This window comes from Psammomys obesus, unplaced genomic scaffold (genome assembly GCF_907164565.1).
Source record: "Psammomys obesus unplaced genomic scaffold, mPsaObe1.curated_primary_1811, whole genome shotgun sequence".
Taxonomy (NCBI): Eukaryota; Metazoa; Chordata; class Mammalia; order Rodentia; family Muridae; genus Psammomys; species Psammomys obesus.
The window spans coordinates 16,152,549-16,172,405 of NW_026585894.1; the positions used below are offsets into that span (position 1 = coordinate 16,152,549).

General features: G+C 40.4%; 1 protein-coding gene across 1 annotated transcript in view; it reads right to left on the reverse strand.

Annotated features, from left to right (window-relative positions):
• Positions 1-3,516: 3,516 nt before the first annotated feature.
• The window catches only part of Slc9a6 (solute carrier family 9 member A6), a 31,012-nt gene continuing 14,671 nt past the window's right edge, over positions 3,517-19,857 (reverse strand). Inside the window, exons 6-9 of the mRNA XM_055599610.1 lie at positions 16,215-16,245; positions 13,010-13,089; positions 9,674-9,779; positions 3,517-6,180 (exon numbers count right to left, since the gene is read on the reverse strand). Coding sequence (XP_055455585.1) covers positions 5,908-6,180; positions 9,674-9,779; positions 13,010-13,089; positions 16,215-16,245 — 490 coding nt within the window. The 3' untranslated portion in view covers positions 3,517-5,907. The remainder of the gene's footprint in view (positions 6,181-9,673; positions 9,780-13,009; positions 13,090-16,214; positions 16,246-19,857) is intronic.

A 19,857-nucleotide genomic window follows, 5' to 3' on the forward strand; every position in this document is an offset into this window, starting at 1 on the left:
TTTCAACAGACAAGGAGAATAAAAAAAGTTCAGTTAAGTAAGGTAACTGGTCAACATGCTCAGTACCAGGGCCCGAGTTTGAACCTAATTCTGTATAACCCTAAAGCCTGGGTTTTCAAAACACTACGCCTACTTTTATGAATACAAAGCCATTTTTGATCACATAGTTTGGCATGAAAGATAGCCAAAATCTGGAAACAACCCAGATGTCCCTCAATTGAGGAATGGATACAAAAATTATCGAACATTTAAACATTGGAATACCAGTCATTAATTAAAAACAAGGAAATCATGAAAATTTGCAGGCAAATGGTAGGAACTAGAAAAGATCATCCTGAGTGAGGTATCCCAGAAGCAGGAAGACACAGATGGTATATACTCACTTATAAGTGGATATTAGGCATATAATATAGGATAACCATACTAAAATCTGAACACCTAAAGAAGCTAAGCAAGGAGAACCCTAGGTAAGATGCTCAATCCTCAGTCAGAAAGGCAAATGAGATAGACATCAGAAGAGGGAGAAAACAAGGAACAAGACAGGAGTCTCTCACATAGGGCCTCTGAAAGACTCTACCCTGCAGGGTATCAAAGCAGATGCTGAGACTCATAGCCAAACTTTGGGCAGAGTGCAGGGAATCTTCTCAAAGAAGGGGGAGATAGAAAGACCTGGAGGGGACTGGAGCTCCACAAGGAGAGCAACAGAACCAAAAAATCTGGGCACCAGGGTCTTTTCTGAGACTGATATTCCAACAAAGGACCATGCATGGAGATAACCTAGAACCCCTGCACAGATGTAGCCCATGGCAGCTCAATCTCTAAGAGGGATCCCTAGTAATGGGAACAGGGACTGTCTCTGACATGAGGTCAGTGACTGGCTCTTTGATCACCTCTCCTTGCGGGGGGGGGGGGCAGCCTTGCCAGACCACGGAAGAAGACAATGCAAATAGTCCTGATAAGACCTGATAGTCTAGGGTCAGATGGAAGGGGAGGAGGACCTCCCCTTTCAGTGTACTGAGGAAGGATCATTGGAAGAGAAGGGGGGGAGGGTGAGATTGGGAGGAGACAAAGGAGGGGACTATAGCTGGAATACAAAGCGAATAAATTGTAATAAAAATTTCAAAGGCTAAGAAGCAATATAACAGAGTGTAAGGCAGTGATGCTTATAAGCAAGCTCTACTCATAGACTGAACAAGATATAGGAGGAACCCTTGTTAAGGGTGTCAGAATGTCTCCATCCAGAGAGACTTGGGTAAGGCAGCCAACAGGGCAGGAAATGCGGGACAGAGCCAAGACCTCATGTCATACCCTGTCCCTATGGCAAACAGCTGGTGGGCAGCAGGTTTGAAAGCTACAACTCCCTGCCTCAACTTCAGGTTGTACTTCTAGATTAGTATAGAGCCTGTGCTTAAAGCCAGGAGGGTAGTGGCTAACAAACTGGATGTTTGATGTTAAGTGCCATACTCGCAGCTCTCCAGAGGCTGGGACAGGAGGCTCAATTGTTTCAAAGCCAGAAGAGGCTACAGACTGCATTCAAATCCAGGCTGACCTTTACGGCAAGGTCCTTTCTCAAAAACAAAACAACAGAAGCTGGACTTTTGGAATCAGGCTGAGGCTGGATTTGAGTCATAGTTCCATGGGTGACCAGCTCCGTAAACTCTGCACTTTTGTCTCAACTAAAATATGAGGGTACACTCATGTCAAAGAGTAAAACAATAAAAATACCTTGTAAACACATTACCTGTACCTAAGAGGGACTCAGAAATACAACTATTATTAAAATTTGCAGTTTGTTTTTAAGCCTCAATCCTGTACCATCTTGACAAGGGCTTCCCGTCAAGAATTTTCAAATTATTTCAAAACATCTACCCTTTCACATCCTTATATTCTAACACTAACTTAGGTTAACTGAGGTACTTGCTCAAATCTAATACATGGCTCCGTGTGGTAATAAAAACAAGTTGGTTGCAGGTAAGAGCCTTGGGTGTGGGTTATGTCCCACCTGAGCACATCAGAGAATGAACCCTAAGAAAGCTGGAATGGATAATAATACAACATACCTGACAGGATAATTTGTACCATTAACCAGTTTTGACAAAATTGTTGGCAAACTCTGTTATGGCTATTCTTGGTTGTCACCTTGATTACATCTAGAATGAACTAAAATCCAAATGGCTGGGCACCCCTGTAATGGACATTGATTAAGTCATTTGAAGTGGGAAGACCCACTTATTTTTTAATTAAATTATTTTTTTAATATTAGTTACAGTTTATTAACTTCGTATCCCAGCTATATCCCACTCCTTCATTCCCTTCCAATCCCACCCTCCCTCCCTCATCATCCTTACCCCTTTCCAAGTCCATTGATAGGGGAGGTCCTCCTCCCCTTTCATCTGACCCTAGCTTATCAGGTATTTTCAGGCCTGGCTGCAAAGCCTTCCTCTGTGGCCTAGCAGGACTGCTCCTCCCTCGGGTCGGGGGGAGGTCAAAGAGCCAGGCATTGAGTTCATGTCAGAAATAGTCCCTGTTCCCCTTACCAGGGTACCCACTTGGATACTGAGCTACCATGGGTTACATCTGAGCAGGGAAGACCCACTTATTATCCAAATTTTTGAGGTGGGAAGATCCATCTTTAATCTGGGCCACATCTTCTGCTGACAGCCTATAGAAAAGACTTAAAAGAAGGAGGCTTTTGCTCTTTGCCAGCTTGATTTTGCTGGCAAGTCCACTCCTTCTCTGGTATTAGAGCCTATTTCTTCAGGATTCTTGTGTATACCAAACACCAGCTGAAGACATCCAGCCTCATGGGACTGAACAACTACAAGACTCTTAGACTTTCCATTGGTAGGCAGCTTTTGTTGTAGTATCTGGACCAGCTGGAACCAAACCTGTAAACCATTCTACATATACATATATATCTGGGATTTATGTGTGCGTGTGTTATCAATTTGACTACATCCGGAATTAACTAAAACCCATATGGCTGGGAACATCTATGAAGAATTTTTTTTCTTAATTAAATCATATAAATTCTATAAGTTCTATTCCTCTAGAAAACCCTGACTAATATAAAGTCTAACCCACAAAACATCTCATGTACAAAGAAAGACATGCCTTTACCATGAAGGACTATTCATGTGGTCATGCTTTGCAGGCAAGTCTGGAACTGCCTTTCTACCTAACCTAATCCCCACAACTCTCCCAGGCGCTGTACAATGGAATTGTTTTTCATGACATTCTCTGCTGTTGCACTAACAGGCTACAAATCAATGTAATGGAACTTGATGGTTCTGACCAGTGTTTCTTAAATGGTACAATTGTGACCATAAGGAAATACATTCACCCTTATACCTAAGCACCTCAACTCTGCCACCTCATAAGTTAACTTCTGTCAAGTTTCTTTTTAAAACACCAGTCCTCCCCCTTTTTCAGTATGCATATAGGTAGAAAAATAAATGAAGTCAGCATTCTTTATGTCTCTCTAGAATATGCTGTGACTCAAATAACAGTGAATGGTTATTTGCAAGGCTATAATTTTTTTAATGACAGATTTTCCTAAAAGAAACCACTATAACATCTTTCCAAGCACCCCAAAGGAAAACAAAAAGCACATAAAAATTAGAAGTCTAGTACTTTAACAGCACACTGCTAAAAACAGACTAGGATAAATGCCAAAAAATCTTGAAAAATAACTCTGAGGGATGCAATGTTCAAGTCAATCAAACATGTAGGTTCCATGAACAACAGAAAAACAGGTCCAAGAGCAGTTCACTCATGCATGATGGTAACTCAGACTGTACTTCATCAAAGTTCATTCAGGTGTTTAATTACAATGGCTGCCTCAACAGAGATGGTTTTCTCTTTGCATGGGGATGTATACACAGACGAGTGAGGAAGAAAATCTTTGAATACATAATGAATACGTAAGCACAACAAGGTTGGTTCCCATTGATAAAGTACTGAAGGCAGATTTAGTGGACTCAAGCGTTACCAGTTTCCTTAAGGAGAAATCTTACGCATGCTGAAAAGAGACAAATTACATAATTTGCCATGCTAAGTATTTATAGCCATTTTCATAAGGTGAGCTCAGTAACCTGACGGAATAAAAAAATACAATAGTTAAATGACAACTTGAATTAACTTTGTGGGTCCATGATGTTGACATTCAAAATCCCTCACACATACGTTAACAAGAAAGTATTTACTGCATGAAGAGCCACATATCATATAAAACATACACTTCACAGGAGGAGTCCCTGCATAGCAGGGAGTCACTACCACTACATAACAAATGGCTATGCCAACAGTCAAGGCTGCCACGAAGGGTACAACGTGAAATCCCCTTAAAATCTCGAGGAGTGTTTACAATGGCGCAGAACCCTTTTGAGAGTAAGCACATGTTTTGTTTGGAAGAGTGTGTTTCCGTGGAAAATTTGAACATCACATATATAATCAATTTTCTAATTGGGTGAGATTTAAGGCAATTCTACTCAGACCTGAGGGGGGGAAAAATCCATAAAATTTGTATTTTTCTCCTAAATCATGAACAGGTCAGAATCAGCATCAAGTGTTCAATGTACCTTTAGGTATATGTAACATTACAAAATAGAAACCACTTTTATGCTATGAATATGAAATGAAAATTTGTCCTGTGCTCTTCCTCAAAAACCATCAAAAATAACACATGGCAGCTTGAGTGTCTATTATTAAAAAGTAACACTGCAATGAAGACAACTACACCCACTTTACACAAGAAGAATCCTTTCAAAGATGCTGCAGAGCACTGTATTTCTCTTACGGCTGCCTTTGGTGTAGTACAGAACAATTTGTGGGTTCATAAATTAACTTTTAACAGCAACTATTGACTAGCAATTAACCATTAAACATCTTGAGTTTAAAAATTTTACATTTTGCTCCTGTTTGGCTGCTAAAGAGCAGCGATTTAAATTGATATATATATATGTATATATATATATATATATATAAAACTTCTGATGACAAGGCTTGCTATACACACAAACAACATAATCAAAAATGAAGCAGTAATTACATTTCCTATTTCAACTTATCTGGTATAGAATATTTACATATTTGGGAAGAGAGACCTCCAACACCACCATCTTATGCCCCATGTGCACATGCTCCAGCGCCCCCAAATGTAACAAGTGCCCTGAAGTATATACACCTGTACTTTGGCTAAGCCAGCTGGATGCAATTCTGATGGTCTTGGTGTGAAAGAAAAGAAGTAAGGTCTTGAAGGTCATTTGTAGCCTTCTCTCTCAGAGCATCAATGTACTGTAGTCAAGAAATCTGTTCTTTCACATCAATGGGGTAAGAAAGGCCCCCACACTTCAGTCCCCATTCTGAATGGGGTGAGATCAAAATGCCATCAGCTCCTTGCACCACAAAGGGCCACCAGAGAAAAGGGAAAGAAAGAAGTCACGACAAAGGCAGCAGCAACCAACAAAAGTTTTCCAACAAAGCAACCTCTCCTCCCTGGGTTCCCGAGGGAATAACAGCTCTCCTTCCCTCCCCCTTCCCTGCTACACACAAATTAATTCACACCACAAGAAGTTGGTACTCCAGTTAAGTGTAAGATAAATATAAGAAATAGTCAATCCATCACTTTTTATACTTTAACTGAAACATAAAACTAACAGAACACACAACATCACTGTGAAAGAAACTTTCTAAAACAGATCCGGCCAATGTAGTGCAGCCAGCAAAACTTAACAGTTTGTTCACAATCTGCCTTGTACAGGGTATTTGTATTCTTCCTAGGCCATATAAATAGCATTTATATAGCTTACACATTCAGAGACATGCACTAGGACTTGTAGGTAGTACACATTTCTTCACAATCACATGTGCAAAGTTTACAAAACCACTAAATCAGTATTAGAAAGCTTAGGCTGGACTGTGTCTTGTGTCATCTAATGAATTTAATGCAGGTTCTGAGTCATCCATTGGAAGAACCAGGCGAGTTCCACGAATGACTAGTTCGTGGTCGCCAAATGTAAGCTCCCGATCCAAGGCATCTTCAGAACTGTTGCCCATAAATCTCCTTGGGGCACTGGCTGTTGCGGAGTCAGTGTTCACAGTAGAATCCCCATACGTCAAACTGATATCACCATCATTGAGAATAAGATCGGAGTCATCATCTTTCAATTGCTCCTGGTTCTAAACACAAACAATATAAGGTTTAAGAGTAGTTAAGCAATGCAATAATCCAAGCCAGGTAAGATGGTAAGGTAAGCCTAGGTCTTCAGAGAACCATTTCCAAGAGGAGATAATCTGACAACCCCAGGTTAAAATGCCTCACTGGTAGCTCATCATATTTGGGATAAAATGTAAAGTCCTAACCTTGACTTAAAACATAATGTGATGTCTTCCTTTCAGTTTTGTCTCCCATCCCCAGCTGCCTCTCCCGCTCCAGCAGCCCCTCACTGTTCAGGGTGGACTGAAACACTGACAGCTATCCCACTCTGCAGTCTTTCTCGTACCTCCCAGCCATTAAGCATGCTCTCCCTTCTACTCCTCTCAAGTCACTCATTTCTGCTCATGACTTTCTCCTGGCAGTCTTCTTTTTATGTTTCATCCCTACATTAGGTGTTCACTGTGTGTGCTCCAACCGCATTTGGTCCCGGGCCCTTTGCCTGCAAGTAGCACTCAATCCTGCACATTACCAGTTTGCCTTCATAGGTCTTAAAAGTCATTTCTCTGGGGCCAGGGAGCAGGGGAACAGAAAGTAGGGTTAAGATACAAAACTAAGTGCTTCCTATCCCAAACACATAACACGTTATGGGACATGGGGGCACATGGAAACTCTCACCACACAATTGTTTTCCAGGTCCATAAGCATTTATTCTAATGGAAAAAGGTTCCAAAAAAAGTATACTTAATACGGTTCTATAAAATGTGGGGAGGGGAGTTAATTATATATATATATTATTTGGCAAAGAAAAAAACATATATGTGGGTATAGAATGTTTGGAATGTCAAACTCCATAATGGAGTTTGCTGGTAAATTTTATGTGTGTGTGTGTGTGTATGTGTGCACGTGCATGCCTGTGTATCTATGTCTGTGTGTATATGTTTCTCCTGTCAGAAATTTACTATTGCTAGAATTTTTTTAAATACGCAAAGATTAAAATAAAAATTCAGTTGAAAAGGTAAGTCCATAGCCACCAATCAGCTGAAATCAATTCCTGCTAATATATAACTAGTAACAACAAACCTGACTACTGTCTGCCATTTGGTTGAAACAAAGCTCTGTGGCTCCTTTGCAGGTCAGTGGGGACTCTTTAGCACTTTCTAATAAATGTTTTCTTTATATTTGAGAAAAAAAATGTAAAAGGTGTATACCTTTTAATCTAATAATATCCCTTTAAAATCAATTCTACATACTTATAATTTATATCCTTTTTAATTTTTATTAATTAAAGTTTATGTGGGTTCATAAATTAACTTTTAACAGTTACAGCTCCCTCCCCCCTCCCCTCCCGATCCCACCCTCCCTCCCTCTTCTCCACCCATGCCCCTCTCCCAGTCCACTGAGAAAGGAGGACTTCCTCCCCTTCCTTCTGACCCTAGTCTATCAGGTCTCGTCAGGAGAGGCTGTATTGTCTTCCTTTGTGGCCTGGTAAGGCTGCACCCCCCCCTGAGTGGGAGGTAATTCTGTATACTTATAATTTATATCCTTCAACAAATTTGTATGTAAAAGTATATTAGTAAAACAGACAGTCACTGTAAGTGACTGCTTGTAATGATATAAACAGCACAAGCACACATGCATAGAGAAAAGATGCAAAGTGGTGATGAAGGCAGAGACTAGGCCAAAGCATCTAAATATCACACAATGCCAAAGATTGACAGCAAAGCATCAAAAGCAATGAGAGAGATCTGGAGGGAACCAATCCTGTCTCTATCTTAACCTCAAAACTGTAAAGCCATTTAGTTGTTAAGCTATTTAGTCTGTCATAGGAGCCCCAGGAAACTCATACAATGATGTATTGCTACATATCACAGGATACATAGTTGTTTTATTTTCATTTGTGGGTTTTTAATGGTTGTTGCTGGCAGATTTTTTGCTTGCTTTTGTTGTTTGAGATGGGGGGTCACAATTTAGTCCAGGCTTACCTCTAACTTGCTATGTATCTGAGGATGAGCTTGGAATCCTGGTCCTAACTGCTTCTACCTCCTAAGTGACTGGATCACAGATATGTGCCACCATATCTGGGACACCAAACACACACACATACATGTGTGAGCTTACATACATGCACAAACATACACAGAGCTATGGAACCTCTGCCTGAGCCAACAGCACCCCTATGCAGTCATGTGGTACAATGGAAAAGAACAATGCTTGAGTGCAGAGCCTGGGACACGTGGGAGGGAGACAAGGCAGCATGGAGTATTCTCCCCAAACTATAAACAAAATCTGTCAAATGCACAGTGACCCAAAACAAAGCTACTCACTACTACCCTTGCCCAGGTGCTACCCTTACACTGCCTATGGAATCTGCCCTAACAAACTGCAAAGGAGGACCTAATCAACCAAAAGTTCCATGCCTATACTGCTTCCCTACAACTTCCCACTAACCTGGCATTCTAAATGTTACACTAAGGAAGTCACCAATTATTTAAACATGGGGGAGAAAAGACACCATATGTTATTTTATTATTTATTTACTCTTTGTACAGTTTTCTGCCTGCATGTATGCCTGCATGCCAGGATAGGGTACCAGATCTCACTATAGATGGTTGTGAGCCACCATGTGGTTGCTGGGAATTAAACTCAGGTCCTCTGGAAGGGCAGCCAATGTTCTTAACCCCTAAGCCATCTCTCCAGCTGTGTTTACATTTTAGAATCCACACTAGTTTTACATATTTCATTTTCTTCTTGGTTGTAATGTTTACCAAACCATCAAATCGTGTTAGTAAATAGGTAAAATATATAGAATCTAAATTCTGTCTAGCTGTGTCTATATCCTCCACCCACCTGGACCAGGTATGGATGCACTTCCCTAAAATCCCAAAGTTACAGATGTTAAATCACAGAACATCTGTTGTAATTAACAGGCATCAAAATAGTCCAACAAAGCATAGTATGATGTAGCACACCCATTTCTACTATGATTTCTTTCCATTGGAGGAAAAGCTCCACAATATCACATTTTTCAGTTTAAATAAATGTAACTGAATCTAAGAAAAATTGTTTTGAGAACCCTCTCAACTGAACTGTGATAAGCCTAATGAAGACATGGAAACATACACACATACTGCTGACGTCAGGCCATATACTGCAAAGAAATTAAAGCTGGCATGGAAACAGGACAGCTTACTAAAATCACCTGTTGTAAGATAAGGAACTGGTTTGTTTTCAAAAGGTGTTATTTTCTACTTTAAAAAATATGCTAAATTCTCTCTCATGGGTTTTATACCTCAAAGACCAAGAAATTCAAATCAAAATAAAATAAAACCCATAGAACGGCTAAACCACACTTGCTAAAGAAGTCAGTAAGTACATAAAAGCCACTTTCTTTGGAGCAAGTTTGTACATGCCTGTAACCTCAGTTTGAGGCCAGCCTGGGCTATCCTGCAAGAACCCGCCTCAAGACAACAGCAGCAAGTAAATAAGTAGGTAAATAAACAAACAAACGCCACTTACCTCATATGCTTGGGGGCTGGTGAGGCACCTGGCAACAGGCCCGCAGCAGGCTGGGAGTGTGGTAGTGAGAGGAGGCCCACTGTGGGTCAGCAGAGGCTTCAGGTAGCTGTGCACACATGGTTAAGGAAGGGCTGTGCCCATTTTTTTTTCACATATTTAAGGGAACAGTGAAGCTTTGTTGTTGTTACACCGGTACTGGGGAGCAAACCCAGGGCCTTGCCTGTGCTAGCTACTTACTCCTAAACTACAGCTCAGCCCCAAACAATACACTTCACGATATTACTGCCACCACACACTGACCACATGTGCAAGCTCATCTCATTGCCATCTTACAGCATCAAGGCAGCAAAGGGAGACTTTTTTTAAAATCTTGATTTAATAGAGAGGGACACCGATACAGAGAGTGGTCAATGATCCACCTCAAGTCACACGATTAAGGAAATGGGGACACATCTGCTAGCTGACACTGATCTGACTTTAACTCATGAGACTATTACATGACATCCTATTGCTTTGCTGGTTTTAGAGACTGAGGAAACATATGCTCATCCTGAGTTTGGTACTAAAGAAGATAAGGGAAAAAGTAAAAAATAATGGTGTTCAGAGGGAGGAATAAATACTGCAGTAGCGTATACTAACAGAAACGGCTTTGATCATTTATTATAGATTCTATGGATGCTCTGACTTGAATTTCTGTATCATGTTGCTTCACTTCCTACAAACCACGAAGGAAGTGAAGGAGGAAAGAAAAATGAAATTCCAAGACTTCAAACAAACAAAAACTATGTATCATGAATTCCTATATCATCGATCCTTTTTTCAGCAGGTTTGGTAACTCAAGGTAACTAGAAGAAAAAAAAAAGAGGAAAACACAGAAAAGAATGGAGAAACAATAGCTACATATCACATTCCTTATATTATAAAATGAAAGCCTGGGGCATGTAACTCGTTGATGGAGCACGTGCTTATCATGCTCAAGGCCATGAGTTCAATCTCCAGACCTCATGAAAAGTTACTAGCTATACATAGTGGTGCAACACCTATGCTCCCAAACACTCAGAAGGCTTAAAGCAGGAGGAGCATAAGTTCAAGGTCAGACTGTGCTACATAGCAAGCTCACCTTAAAAACAAATTTAAAGACAAAAGATTGACGCTGGCAAGATGGTTCAAGGGTGAAGGCACTTGCCAACAAATTCTGAGAAACTGAGTGCCACCCCCAGGAGCCACGTGGTAGGAGAGACCCAACTTCTGCAGTTTGTCTTTCAATCTCCACAGCACCTTCCTTCTCCCGACATACATACACAAAATACATAAATAAATCTTTAAAAGACAACATTAATACATGCCTATATTAATAAATTCTGTATAAAGATTGAAGACAGATACAACAAATTCTCACAATACTGAATATAACAATAACTAAGGCCCTGTCTAGTAGTACTGAACAGAAAGTTCTTATATCAAATTACCAAACCAAGTAGCAAAAGAAAACTCTAAAGAGTTCTGTGCTTAGCCAGGCAGTAGTGACCCACATTTTTAATACTAGCACTTGAGAGGCAGAGACAGAGACAGGCAGATCTCTGAGTTTGAGGCTAGCCTATAGAGTAAGTTTCAGGACAGCCAGGACTACACAGAGAAACCCTGCTGCAAAAACCAATACAAACATACAAACACAAACACACACACACACACACACACACACACACACACACACACACACGCCCTATGCTTATTAGAAAAATTAAAATTAAGAAAAGGCTGAGCATGGGTAAACATGCCTGTATGCCTAGCACTCAGGAGGTAGACCTAGGAGGATCATAAGTTTAAGGCTAGCCTGGACTAACTAGGCAGGCTTTGTCAATAACAACCAAACAAGGACTAAGGCTTATCCAATATGCACAATACCCTAGATCTGAGCCCCAGTTCACTGAATTATGGTTATACACAATCTTCTTATGGTTAAATTATACAGATGCTCAGTGAAGGAATAAAGGCACAAAAAGAATAAGTATGATATATTTAAATAAAAATCAAAAGCAGATATAGCTAATTCATGTTGATGGCACTCAGAATTAGAGTTCCTCTTCTGGGTATGTTAGGGAAGGTGTTACTGATTGAAGAGAACACAGGGCACCTTCTGTTGTGCTATAAATAGTTACATATATATTTATATGGACAGTAGGTACACAGGGATAGATGCTGATCAAAATTATTAAACTGTATTTTTTAAGATTCACATACTTCACTGTATTTAAATTACAATTCTTATTGTAACAATCTGGCTAAATAAACTAAAATCTAGACTGATGAATAATTAATTCTACCATGGCTGTGGGTGTTAAAATTAATAGAGTTTAGTTTGATGTTTACTCCTACAAGATTATATAGGAAAGGAAGTTCTTTTTCTAAACTGGAATAATTTAAATTATTTTGTGAATTATGTAGAAAATATACATTTTATTATAGAAAAATGTTAAATAGGAGGAATGAAAAAGCTCCAAAAGATATGTAATGGCTCACATCCAAGATGCTGGTAATGGAGCCAAAAATGACATAATCTTTAAACAATTTAAAAAAACTGAGGCCCTCACTCCCTAATGGGAACCTTAATGCTACAGATATGCTTGAATTTTTGTATGCACACAGTAATTTCATTTTAAAGTACTTGCCAAAGAATGGAGAAGAAAATCCAGCAAACAGAATATAGTAAATGGCTTCTAATCATGAGGGCAAATGTGTTCTTCTTAAACATTCAAGGCTTCTGATCGCAAAAGCATTATGAACAGAGAGTGCTTGGAAAGATACACTCTCCCCTCACCCCAGCTTCTTGGACAGTGCAGTAACAAGCACACTGCATTTCACTTCAATCTAGTGTTCCCTCCTAAGGCTTCCACCCAAGCAAGTACACCAACAAGCAAAAAATTCCTTGCACAGGATTCTCCAAATTAGCCCAAGGACATCAAATAGTAAAGTTTCCTCAATAAATAAATCTATATCTTAAAAAAAAAAAAGAGACTACCCATGCCATTTAGGCTCTGGATTCCCTCAATAACCAGTGCCTACTGGTTCCCAAGGTTTGCAGAGGAATTCACTGGTGGGAAAGCCCTTTTCCACTGCACTGATGGAGAGAGTTACGTTCTGCTCTGGGGCTACAGCTGCAGTTCATTGGTAAAGTAAATGCTTGGCATGCACAAGTTGCTAGGCTCCTCTACAGTACCCAACTCCAACACACACAGATATGCTGGTTCTCACATGTGCACACATATGGGCACCAACTTGTTTCATTAAACTGCACCTACCCATGCCTGTACTATCATGCTTTATCATTAAGGATACTTATGGTCGAAGTTGTACCACATCCGAAACAGCCAGGCACTTTCTGCTTTGGTAGTTCTCCTTTCATTTTCAGGAATACCCTGCAGACAGATGATGCATAAATCAATACCCAAGATGAAGACGGGTTTATTTAGAGCCATTTTTTTTTTTAGCATCAGAAATAGAACCTCCCTGAAAGGTAGTGCCCAGCACAGGTAACATTAGAGATTCAGTGGCTTGTATACTGCAGCTTTGGTGTGGGAAATGGAAATGCTTTTCTAAGCATCTCTATGACCCAGGCAACATAACAATTTATTACTCTGTTACCACTTAAAAGTCAGCATGGGATCAATTAAAGAAAAGGAGGTCATGAATTTGAGAGGGAGAACAAGGAGGGAGGGTATATGGGAGAGGTTAAAGGTTAGAGGAAAGTTGAAGTGGGAAACAATATATAATTATATTATATTTTTTAAAAAGATCATAAAAAATCAGGGTGGGACCTAAGAACATGTCTCTGTGAGAAAAGTACTTGGCATGCAAGCATGAAGACCCAAGTTCAAATCTTCAGAACCCACGTGAACCCAGGCATGGCAACAACTCTCTGTAACTCCAATGCTAATAAAGTGAGATGGGAAGAATCACTGGAAGCTCATGGACCAGCTAACCTGGTGTACATAGCAATCAACATCAAAGAGATCCTATTTTACTATACTCAAGGTTGCTCTGATCATATGTACTGTGGCACATGCATGCCTGTGTATACACATACACACACGAACACACATACATATACATATTAAAGAAAAGCCAGCATGGACTTATTCACCTTCTCCAGTCTGAAAGACTTGCACTATCCACGCAGTGGCATGTACAAAAAGAAACACCTCACTCTATCTTTAGAGAGCTGTGTCATGGACTTCAAAAATAACTGGCATTTTCAAAGTTGCTACTATGTTCAGAACACAGTAGCAAATGAAAACAAGGACATTTTACGGTAGATCTCACTGGCCAGGAGGGAAAACTAACACAGCAAGCAGGCAGCTTCTAGATAGCTTACAAAAATACCAGCCGTCTTTATTTGTAATATGTTATGCTCAGTAGTCAGGCAGTTAGGCTATCTAGCCCAAGTCCTGGCTCCCTGACATTAACTAGTTTGGGCAAAACTCCTTCCTTCTCTGGGACTGAATGTCTTCATGTATAAAGTACAAGCATTACAGGTTCCCCAAGGCCTTTTCCAGAACTAATGTTCCATGGTTTTGTGATTTACTAAGGGCACAGAGTCTAGAATCTGGGTTTTGTCTACTTCCTGCCCTCCCTAATCCCAGAATAGCTCACATTCCCCTCAACATGTGTCAACACATACATTAAAAAGTATGAGAATATCTGAGAACAATGCATGTACTCACAAGCACAAAAGAACTTCTGAACTTGCCTATGCATCATTAAGTTTCTCATGCCTTCACTTCTTATTTTCTTGTTTAATTTTTGGTGCTAAGGATAGAAGCAGGACCTCAGGTAAACTAATTACACATTCTACCAATGAGCTATACTCTTAGCCTTTGGAAATGCCTTGTTTTTACATTTTTGCTTTCACTTCTTTTAAATTTTATTACTACTGCTGCGGCTGCTGCTACCATGGCATGTGTTAGGGGTTATCTTCTTTCAGCATGGGTTACAGGGATTGAATCTAAGTCATCAGACTTGCTCAGCAAGCACTTTTACTCACTAAGCCACCTTGTTTGGCCCTGCCTTCACTTCTTATAAAACAAATCATCTATAGATCTTAACCATTTAACTACTATGCACACAACCCCAAGCCCCATATGGACTACAATCTTCATAATGGACATAAGCATTACTGAGTAAACAATGCAAGTGAGATGTCCATACGGGTTTTAATTTTTTAATTGTATTTATTTTTACGTGTGTGTGTGTGTGTGTGTGTGTGTGTGTGTGTGGTGTATATGGAGGTTTGAGAACAACTTTGTGGTGTCACTTCCTTCATTCCACCTTACACGGGTTCTAGGGATTAGACTTAGGTTGTCAGGCTTTTCCAGCAAGTGCCTTTACCCATTGAGCCATCTTGCTAATGTTTCTACAAAGGGTTCTGAAAGTGATGGGAAAATATGCTTTCTGCTTGCCACAATTGGTAGTCTCCTATCTGGCTCTTTCTATACTTTTCCTTTTTATGACAGGGCTAACAGGGTTGCATTAACGTAATGTTTTATCGCAGAAGCACTGAGATACTACGAGCTTTTGTAACTATCCCAGAAGCTTGGCAGGATGGGAATGAATACAATTCTGGTTTATCCGGGGAATTGTACTTTAAGATTCTGACCATAAAACAGGCAACTACTTACTATATCACATACATACACACATAGTCATCACTCAAAATTAGCATTTGGGAAATTAATCAAGTAAACATTTTCATTTAAAGCACACACACACCCTGCAGAAAAATACACCATAAATTATTTCAGAAAATAATAGGAATTATGTTTCAAGAGATATTTTTCATCTTCCAAAACCTCATTTGAAATTTCTTATCTAATGTGTAATAGAGAATCACTTATTAAGTGGTGATCAGAAAACATTAAAAAGAGGGTGGAAAATACCCAAAAAAAGGGTGGAGGTGGGGGGTTAGTCTCACAAGGGCAGACTATATTTTTCTTGGTCCACAAGACTGGCAATCATAGGAGAAGCTGAGAAACTGAAGAAGTGAGGAGCTGTGTTTCAAAGGCTGAGGCTTAGAGTAAGAGAGTATAACCCCCAAAACATTCAGGGGAGACCAGCTGGAGACTCAGAAGCTTCTAGGCAGTTCTCAAGGGCAGCTGTTGGTCGTCCAATTTGAAAGCTACACAGGAAGAGCAGCTGGAGTGGGGCTGACATCAGAGACAAGCCTTCATGTGCAACTAGAGTGGAAAAAGGCTCCCTGTACAGGGCGGTCACTTGAACACCCAGGAACACTTAAGAGCCTATTATCCTTGGTGGCAGAAACCCAGATTGGCCAGAGATAGGAAAGCTGTCACCCTTGATAGCCACTTATTGCCTAAACTATGGCTCTGTTTCTATGGAGCAGTGAGAAAAGCCAGAAATGATGTCAGTTAAGAGCCGAGGCAAACAAAACAGTATCAAAAAAGGCATGAAGTCAAAGAGACAGTTCTCTTTCCAAATGACTGAACATTGGGCAGGAATGCCATGGACAACACAAGCACATATTTACCAAGTGTTCTTGGTCTGAATCAACACCAACCCTAAAGAAAAAACACAAAGAGCAAATGAGATTTTTGAACCCAATAGAAAGTCTATGCACATATATACATTGTCAGGCAAATACTTTTCTCAACACAAAAGCTCCAGAATGGTTAATGTTCTCTCTCTTCTCTACAAGTTGGAGTGGATATTTCTGGCATCTGCCATGTTCTTTAGTAACAAACAGCTTTGGGTCTAAAGCAAGCAGGGCAGAGGTTCTATTCCTAAAAACCACTTACCAGTTTCACTAAAATAGCACTTCTTCTCTGAATGTCAGCCCACTCTAAGCAGTGAGGAAGAGAAACACTGCCCCAATTGCTCAATAAGCACGATTAGAGAGTTTCACAAACAAAGCTGGCATACTGCTCTCATGGCAACATTGTTAGGATGATAGAAGGGGGTCCAGTTACAGGAGACTTCAGGGTAATTGCTAGACATTAGCCTTGGTTCTTCATAATTCTGTGTACCTACATGAAATTCCTTCTTTGGACATCCCAGGATTGTCAGTTCTCTAAGCCTTCTCTCTAGTCTCCAAATTTGCCAACTCTGTTCTTTCTCCCATCCTGCCTGACAGATCTCCTCTTCTGGACATCCCTGCTGTTCCAGCCCCCATTCTGACTCATGGGTTCTGTTGAGTAAGCCTTTCCAGCTGCCAGGTTTTCCCTTCCAGGGTTAACTCTGTAAAGCACGGAACTGTCTAGTTCACTGCTTCACAGAAGCTTCTGAGAACAGTTCACAAACCTGAGGGTCAAGTCTAAAGTCCTTTGTAGGACACTCAAAACTCTCTACACACTAGTGCACACCCCTTACTCCAACGTGCTTTCCCACCCCCCCATTGTCAGCCTTTTCTTCCATGTGCCCTAACCCACTTCTTTCCCCAGATACTTGTCAGCTCCAAGAGTCGATACTTTTTTTTTTTTGCTCGTGCCACTCATTCCCTTAGGTTGTAATTTGTGTCCCCTCACTTTTCTACTAACTTGTCAAGTGCCAAAGTAGCTGCTCTATGAGATGTCCACACAGAATCATTTCCCCTTTGTGCTCCTACAGCACTTTCTAAGTTCTTTATTATAAAACACACCACAGTACAGTATAGTTATTTACCTGTCCGTCTCCCCAAAAAGACTGTGAGCTCCTTGAGGGTAAAGGCCATGTCTCAATTCAACTCTGTATCCCCAGAGTCTAGCATAGTACCTGACACACAATAGGTGCTCAAATGTTTATTGATTCGGTTACCAACTACAGACAGCACAGACAACACAGAAGTACAAGGAGCTGTAGCAACAACATCTGCAAAGACAACACTCAAAGGAGGAAAAAGATACAAGACTACATCTGGAAGGCAAGGAAGTCATAGTCAAGTATTTGAAAACAGGTGGCTATGACTGGATTCGAACTCAAAGGCTCATTTTCACTTGGTTAAAACTGGCCAGACACACACTGAAGTCTAACCACATTTGTGCAATCTCAAGTGACATCTAGTGGTCAAGCTGATAGAACACTTAGAACATTCAAAGGGCACATTATCCAAAACCAATGTAATAAACATTTACAGAGCACTTATTATTTGCCAAGCACTGCGCTAGGCACAGGGCATAGACATGAATTAAACATGGTCGCTGTCCTCAAGGAGCTCACAGACTAGTGGAGAAATAGACCCAACTACAGCAGACTCCCAAAGAGTTTGCTACTAAGGCAGGATGGGGCTGGGACTACTCCTGAATAATTTCTACCTAGGTGAGTTCAATCAGGTTATGTGTCCTGAAGGACCATAGAAAATGAAGCTAATTATCACCTCAAAGTGTTCCTGCAAGGACTAAATGAGAAAAATGTACTGAAACCATTGAAAGTGCTTGATGCATCACTAGCGCTAAGTGGTAGGTAGCTCTTCTAGCAGGACCACATTACAAGGATGAATGGGATAATTGCTGTGATGGACAGACCCAGTGCTATACAGCAACTCCAAGAAAAAAGACTGGGGGAGGAGGAGGGTCACTGTGTCAATTCTTGAGAATGAAAGAGAATGCCAGGCCGAGCAAAGGCTCAGAAACAAAGAAATGCAAAGCATGTATGCTAGCTAAATTACAGAAAGCCAAATGTGACTGTTAAAAATTATGTGAAAGAATTCAAGCTGATTAATTCACTGCTTCCAAGACAGAGGGACATGATCTTTTTACACTGGAAATTAGATCATGTCATTCCCTTCCTTTAATATCCTCAAAGTTTCCACTGTATTTTCACATCCGAAGTCTTCAATATATACCATAGGATCCTACAGTAGGAGGGCCAAACTACAGTCCTCGTGCACATCCAGTGGTAAATAAGGCCTTGTTGGAATGCAGCCATACTACGTGATTCTATAGCTCTTGTGGCTGCTGCTTTCACACCAGATATGGGGAGCTGAGACAAAAATCATACAACTGGGGAGGTCAAACACTTTTGCTCCTGGTCCTTCACAGGTAATTTTCAGAATCCTGACCCCTTAGGGTCTTGTCCACCTTTTTTTTTTTCTACTTACCATTTGATCACTCTCACCATGTAAGCTTTTCTCTGTGTCAAACAGGCCACATCTGCTCCTGCCTTGGGGCCTTTGCTGCTGATTTTTCCCTCTGTCTGGACTGCTCTTCCTGGTCATCGTTGAACTGGCAGGGTCTTACCACTCAGGCAGACTGAGCTCAAATATAACCTCTCCAAGAGACCGTCCCTGGCTTCTTCATATTAATATACCCCATTTCCAGTCACTATCACAGCACCTTGATTTCTTTCACATTTAGTAATAACGTCTAACACTGTCATGTTCATTTATTTCTTTATTATCGTTTTTCCCACTAGATGGGAAAAAGACTTTTTCTTTCTTTTCTTTTTCTTTTTACATTTTCTTTCTTTTTTTTTTTAACTCACTGTCCTTTTGAATATGGTTACTTAATTTTAGCACTACTGACATTTTTGGCCAGATAATTCTTGAATTGCAGGTCAAGACAAGAGTCTATTCTGTGCCCTGTAGGAAGTTTAACAGGATGCTGACCTTTGCCAACTAGATAGCAATGGCAGCCCTTTCTCCTAGTTGTGGCCACCAAAAAATTACTCCAAATATTTTCAAATATCCCCTGAGGAGACAAAATAATCTGCTAAGACCCAGTGAGTTGGTGGCTGAAACAAGAGTGTCTATGACACAGCTAGTGCTCAGTGGATACTGACTGAGTAGGTATGTCAAAGGTATGCTTGAAATGTTGTGCAAAGAGCTTTGCAGAAACTAGCTCACCAAATCCTCCCAACTCCAAGAAATAGGTGTCATGCTGCAGATGTAGAAACTGAGGCTCTAAAAAGTCAAAGGCCTTGCCCAAAATTAAGGAGGGATCAAGAATGAAAAGGTTAAATTTCTGTGCATGAATGAAAAGGTTAAATTTGTGTGCACACAAGTCTTCAATGGTCCCAACTCATCAGCAACTTCGTGATTATACACAAAAATGAGAGGGAAGGAAAGAGACACTTAAAATATAGCCTATGCCTTTACTCCCAAATATAGGTAGAAAGAAAGGATAAGACAATGTCTAGGCTTTAAATGTCAATATAAACTAATAATCATTACAGCATTAGTAAATGCCACAAATATGCTG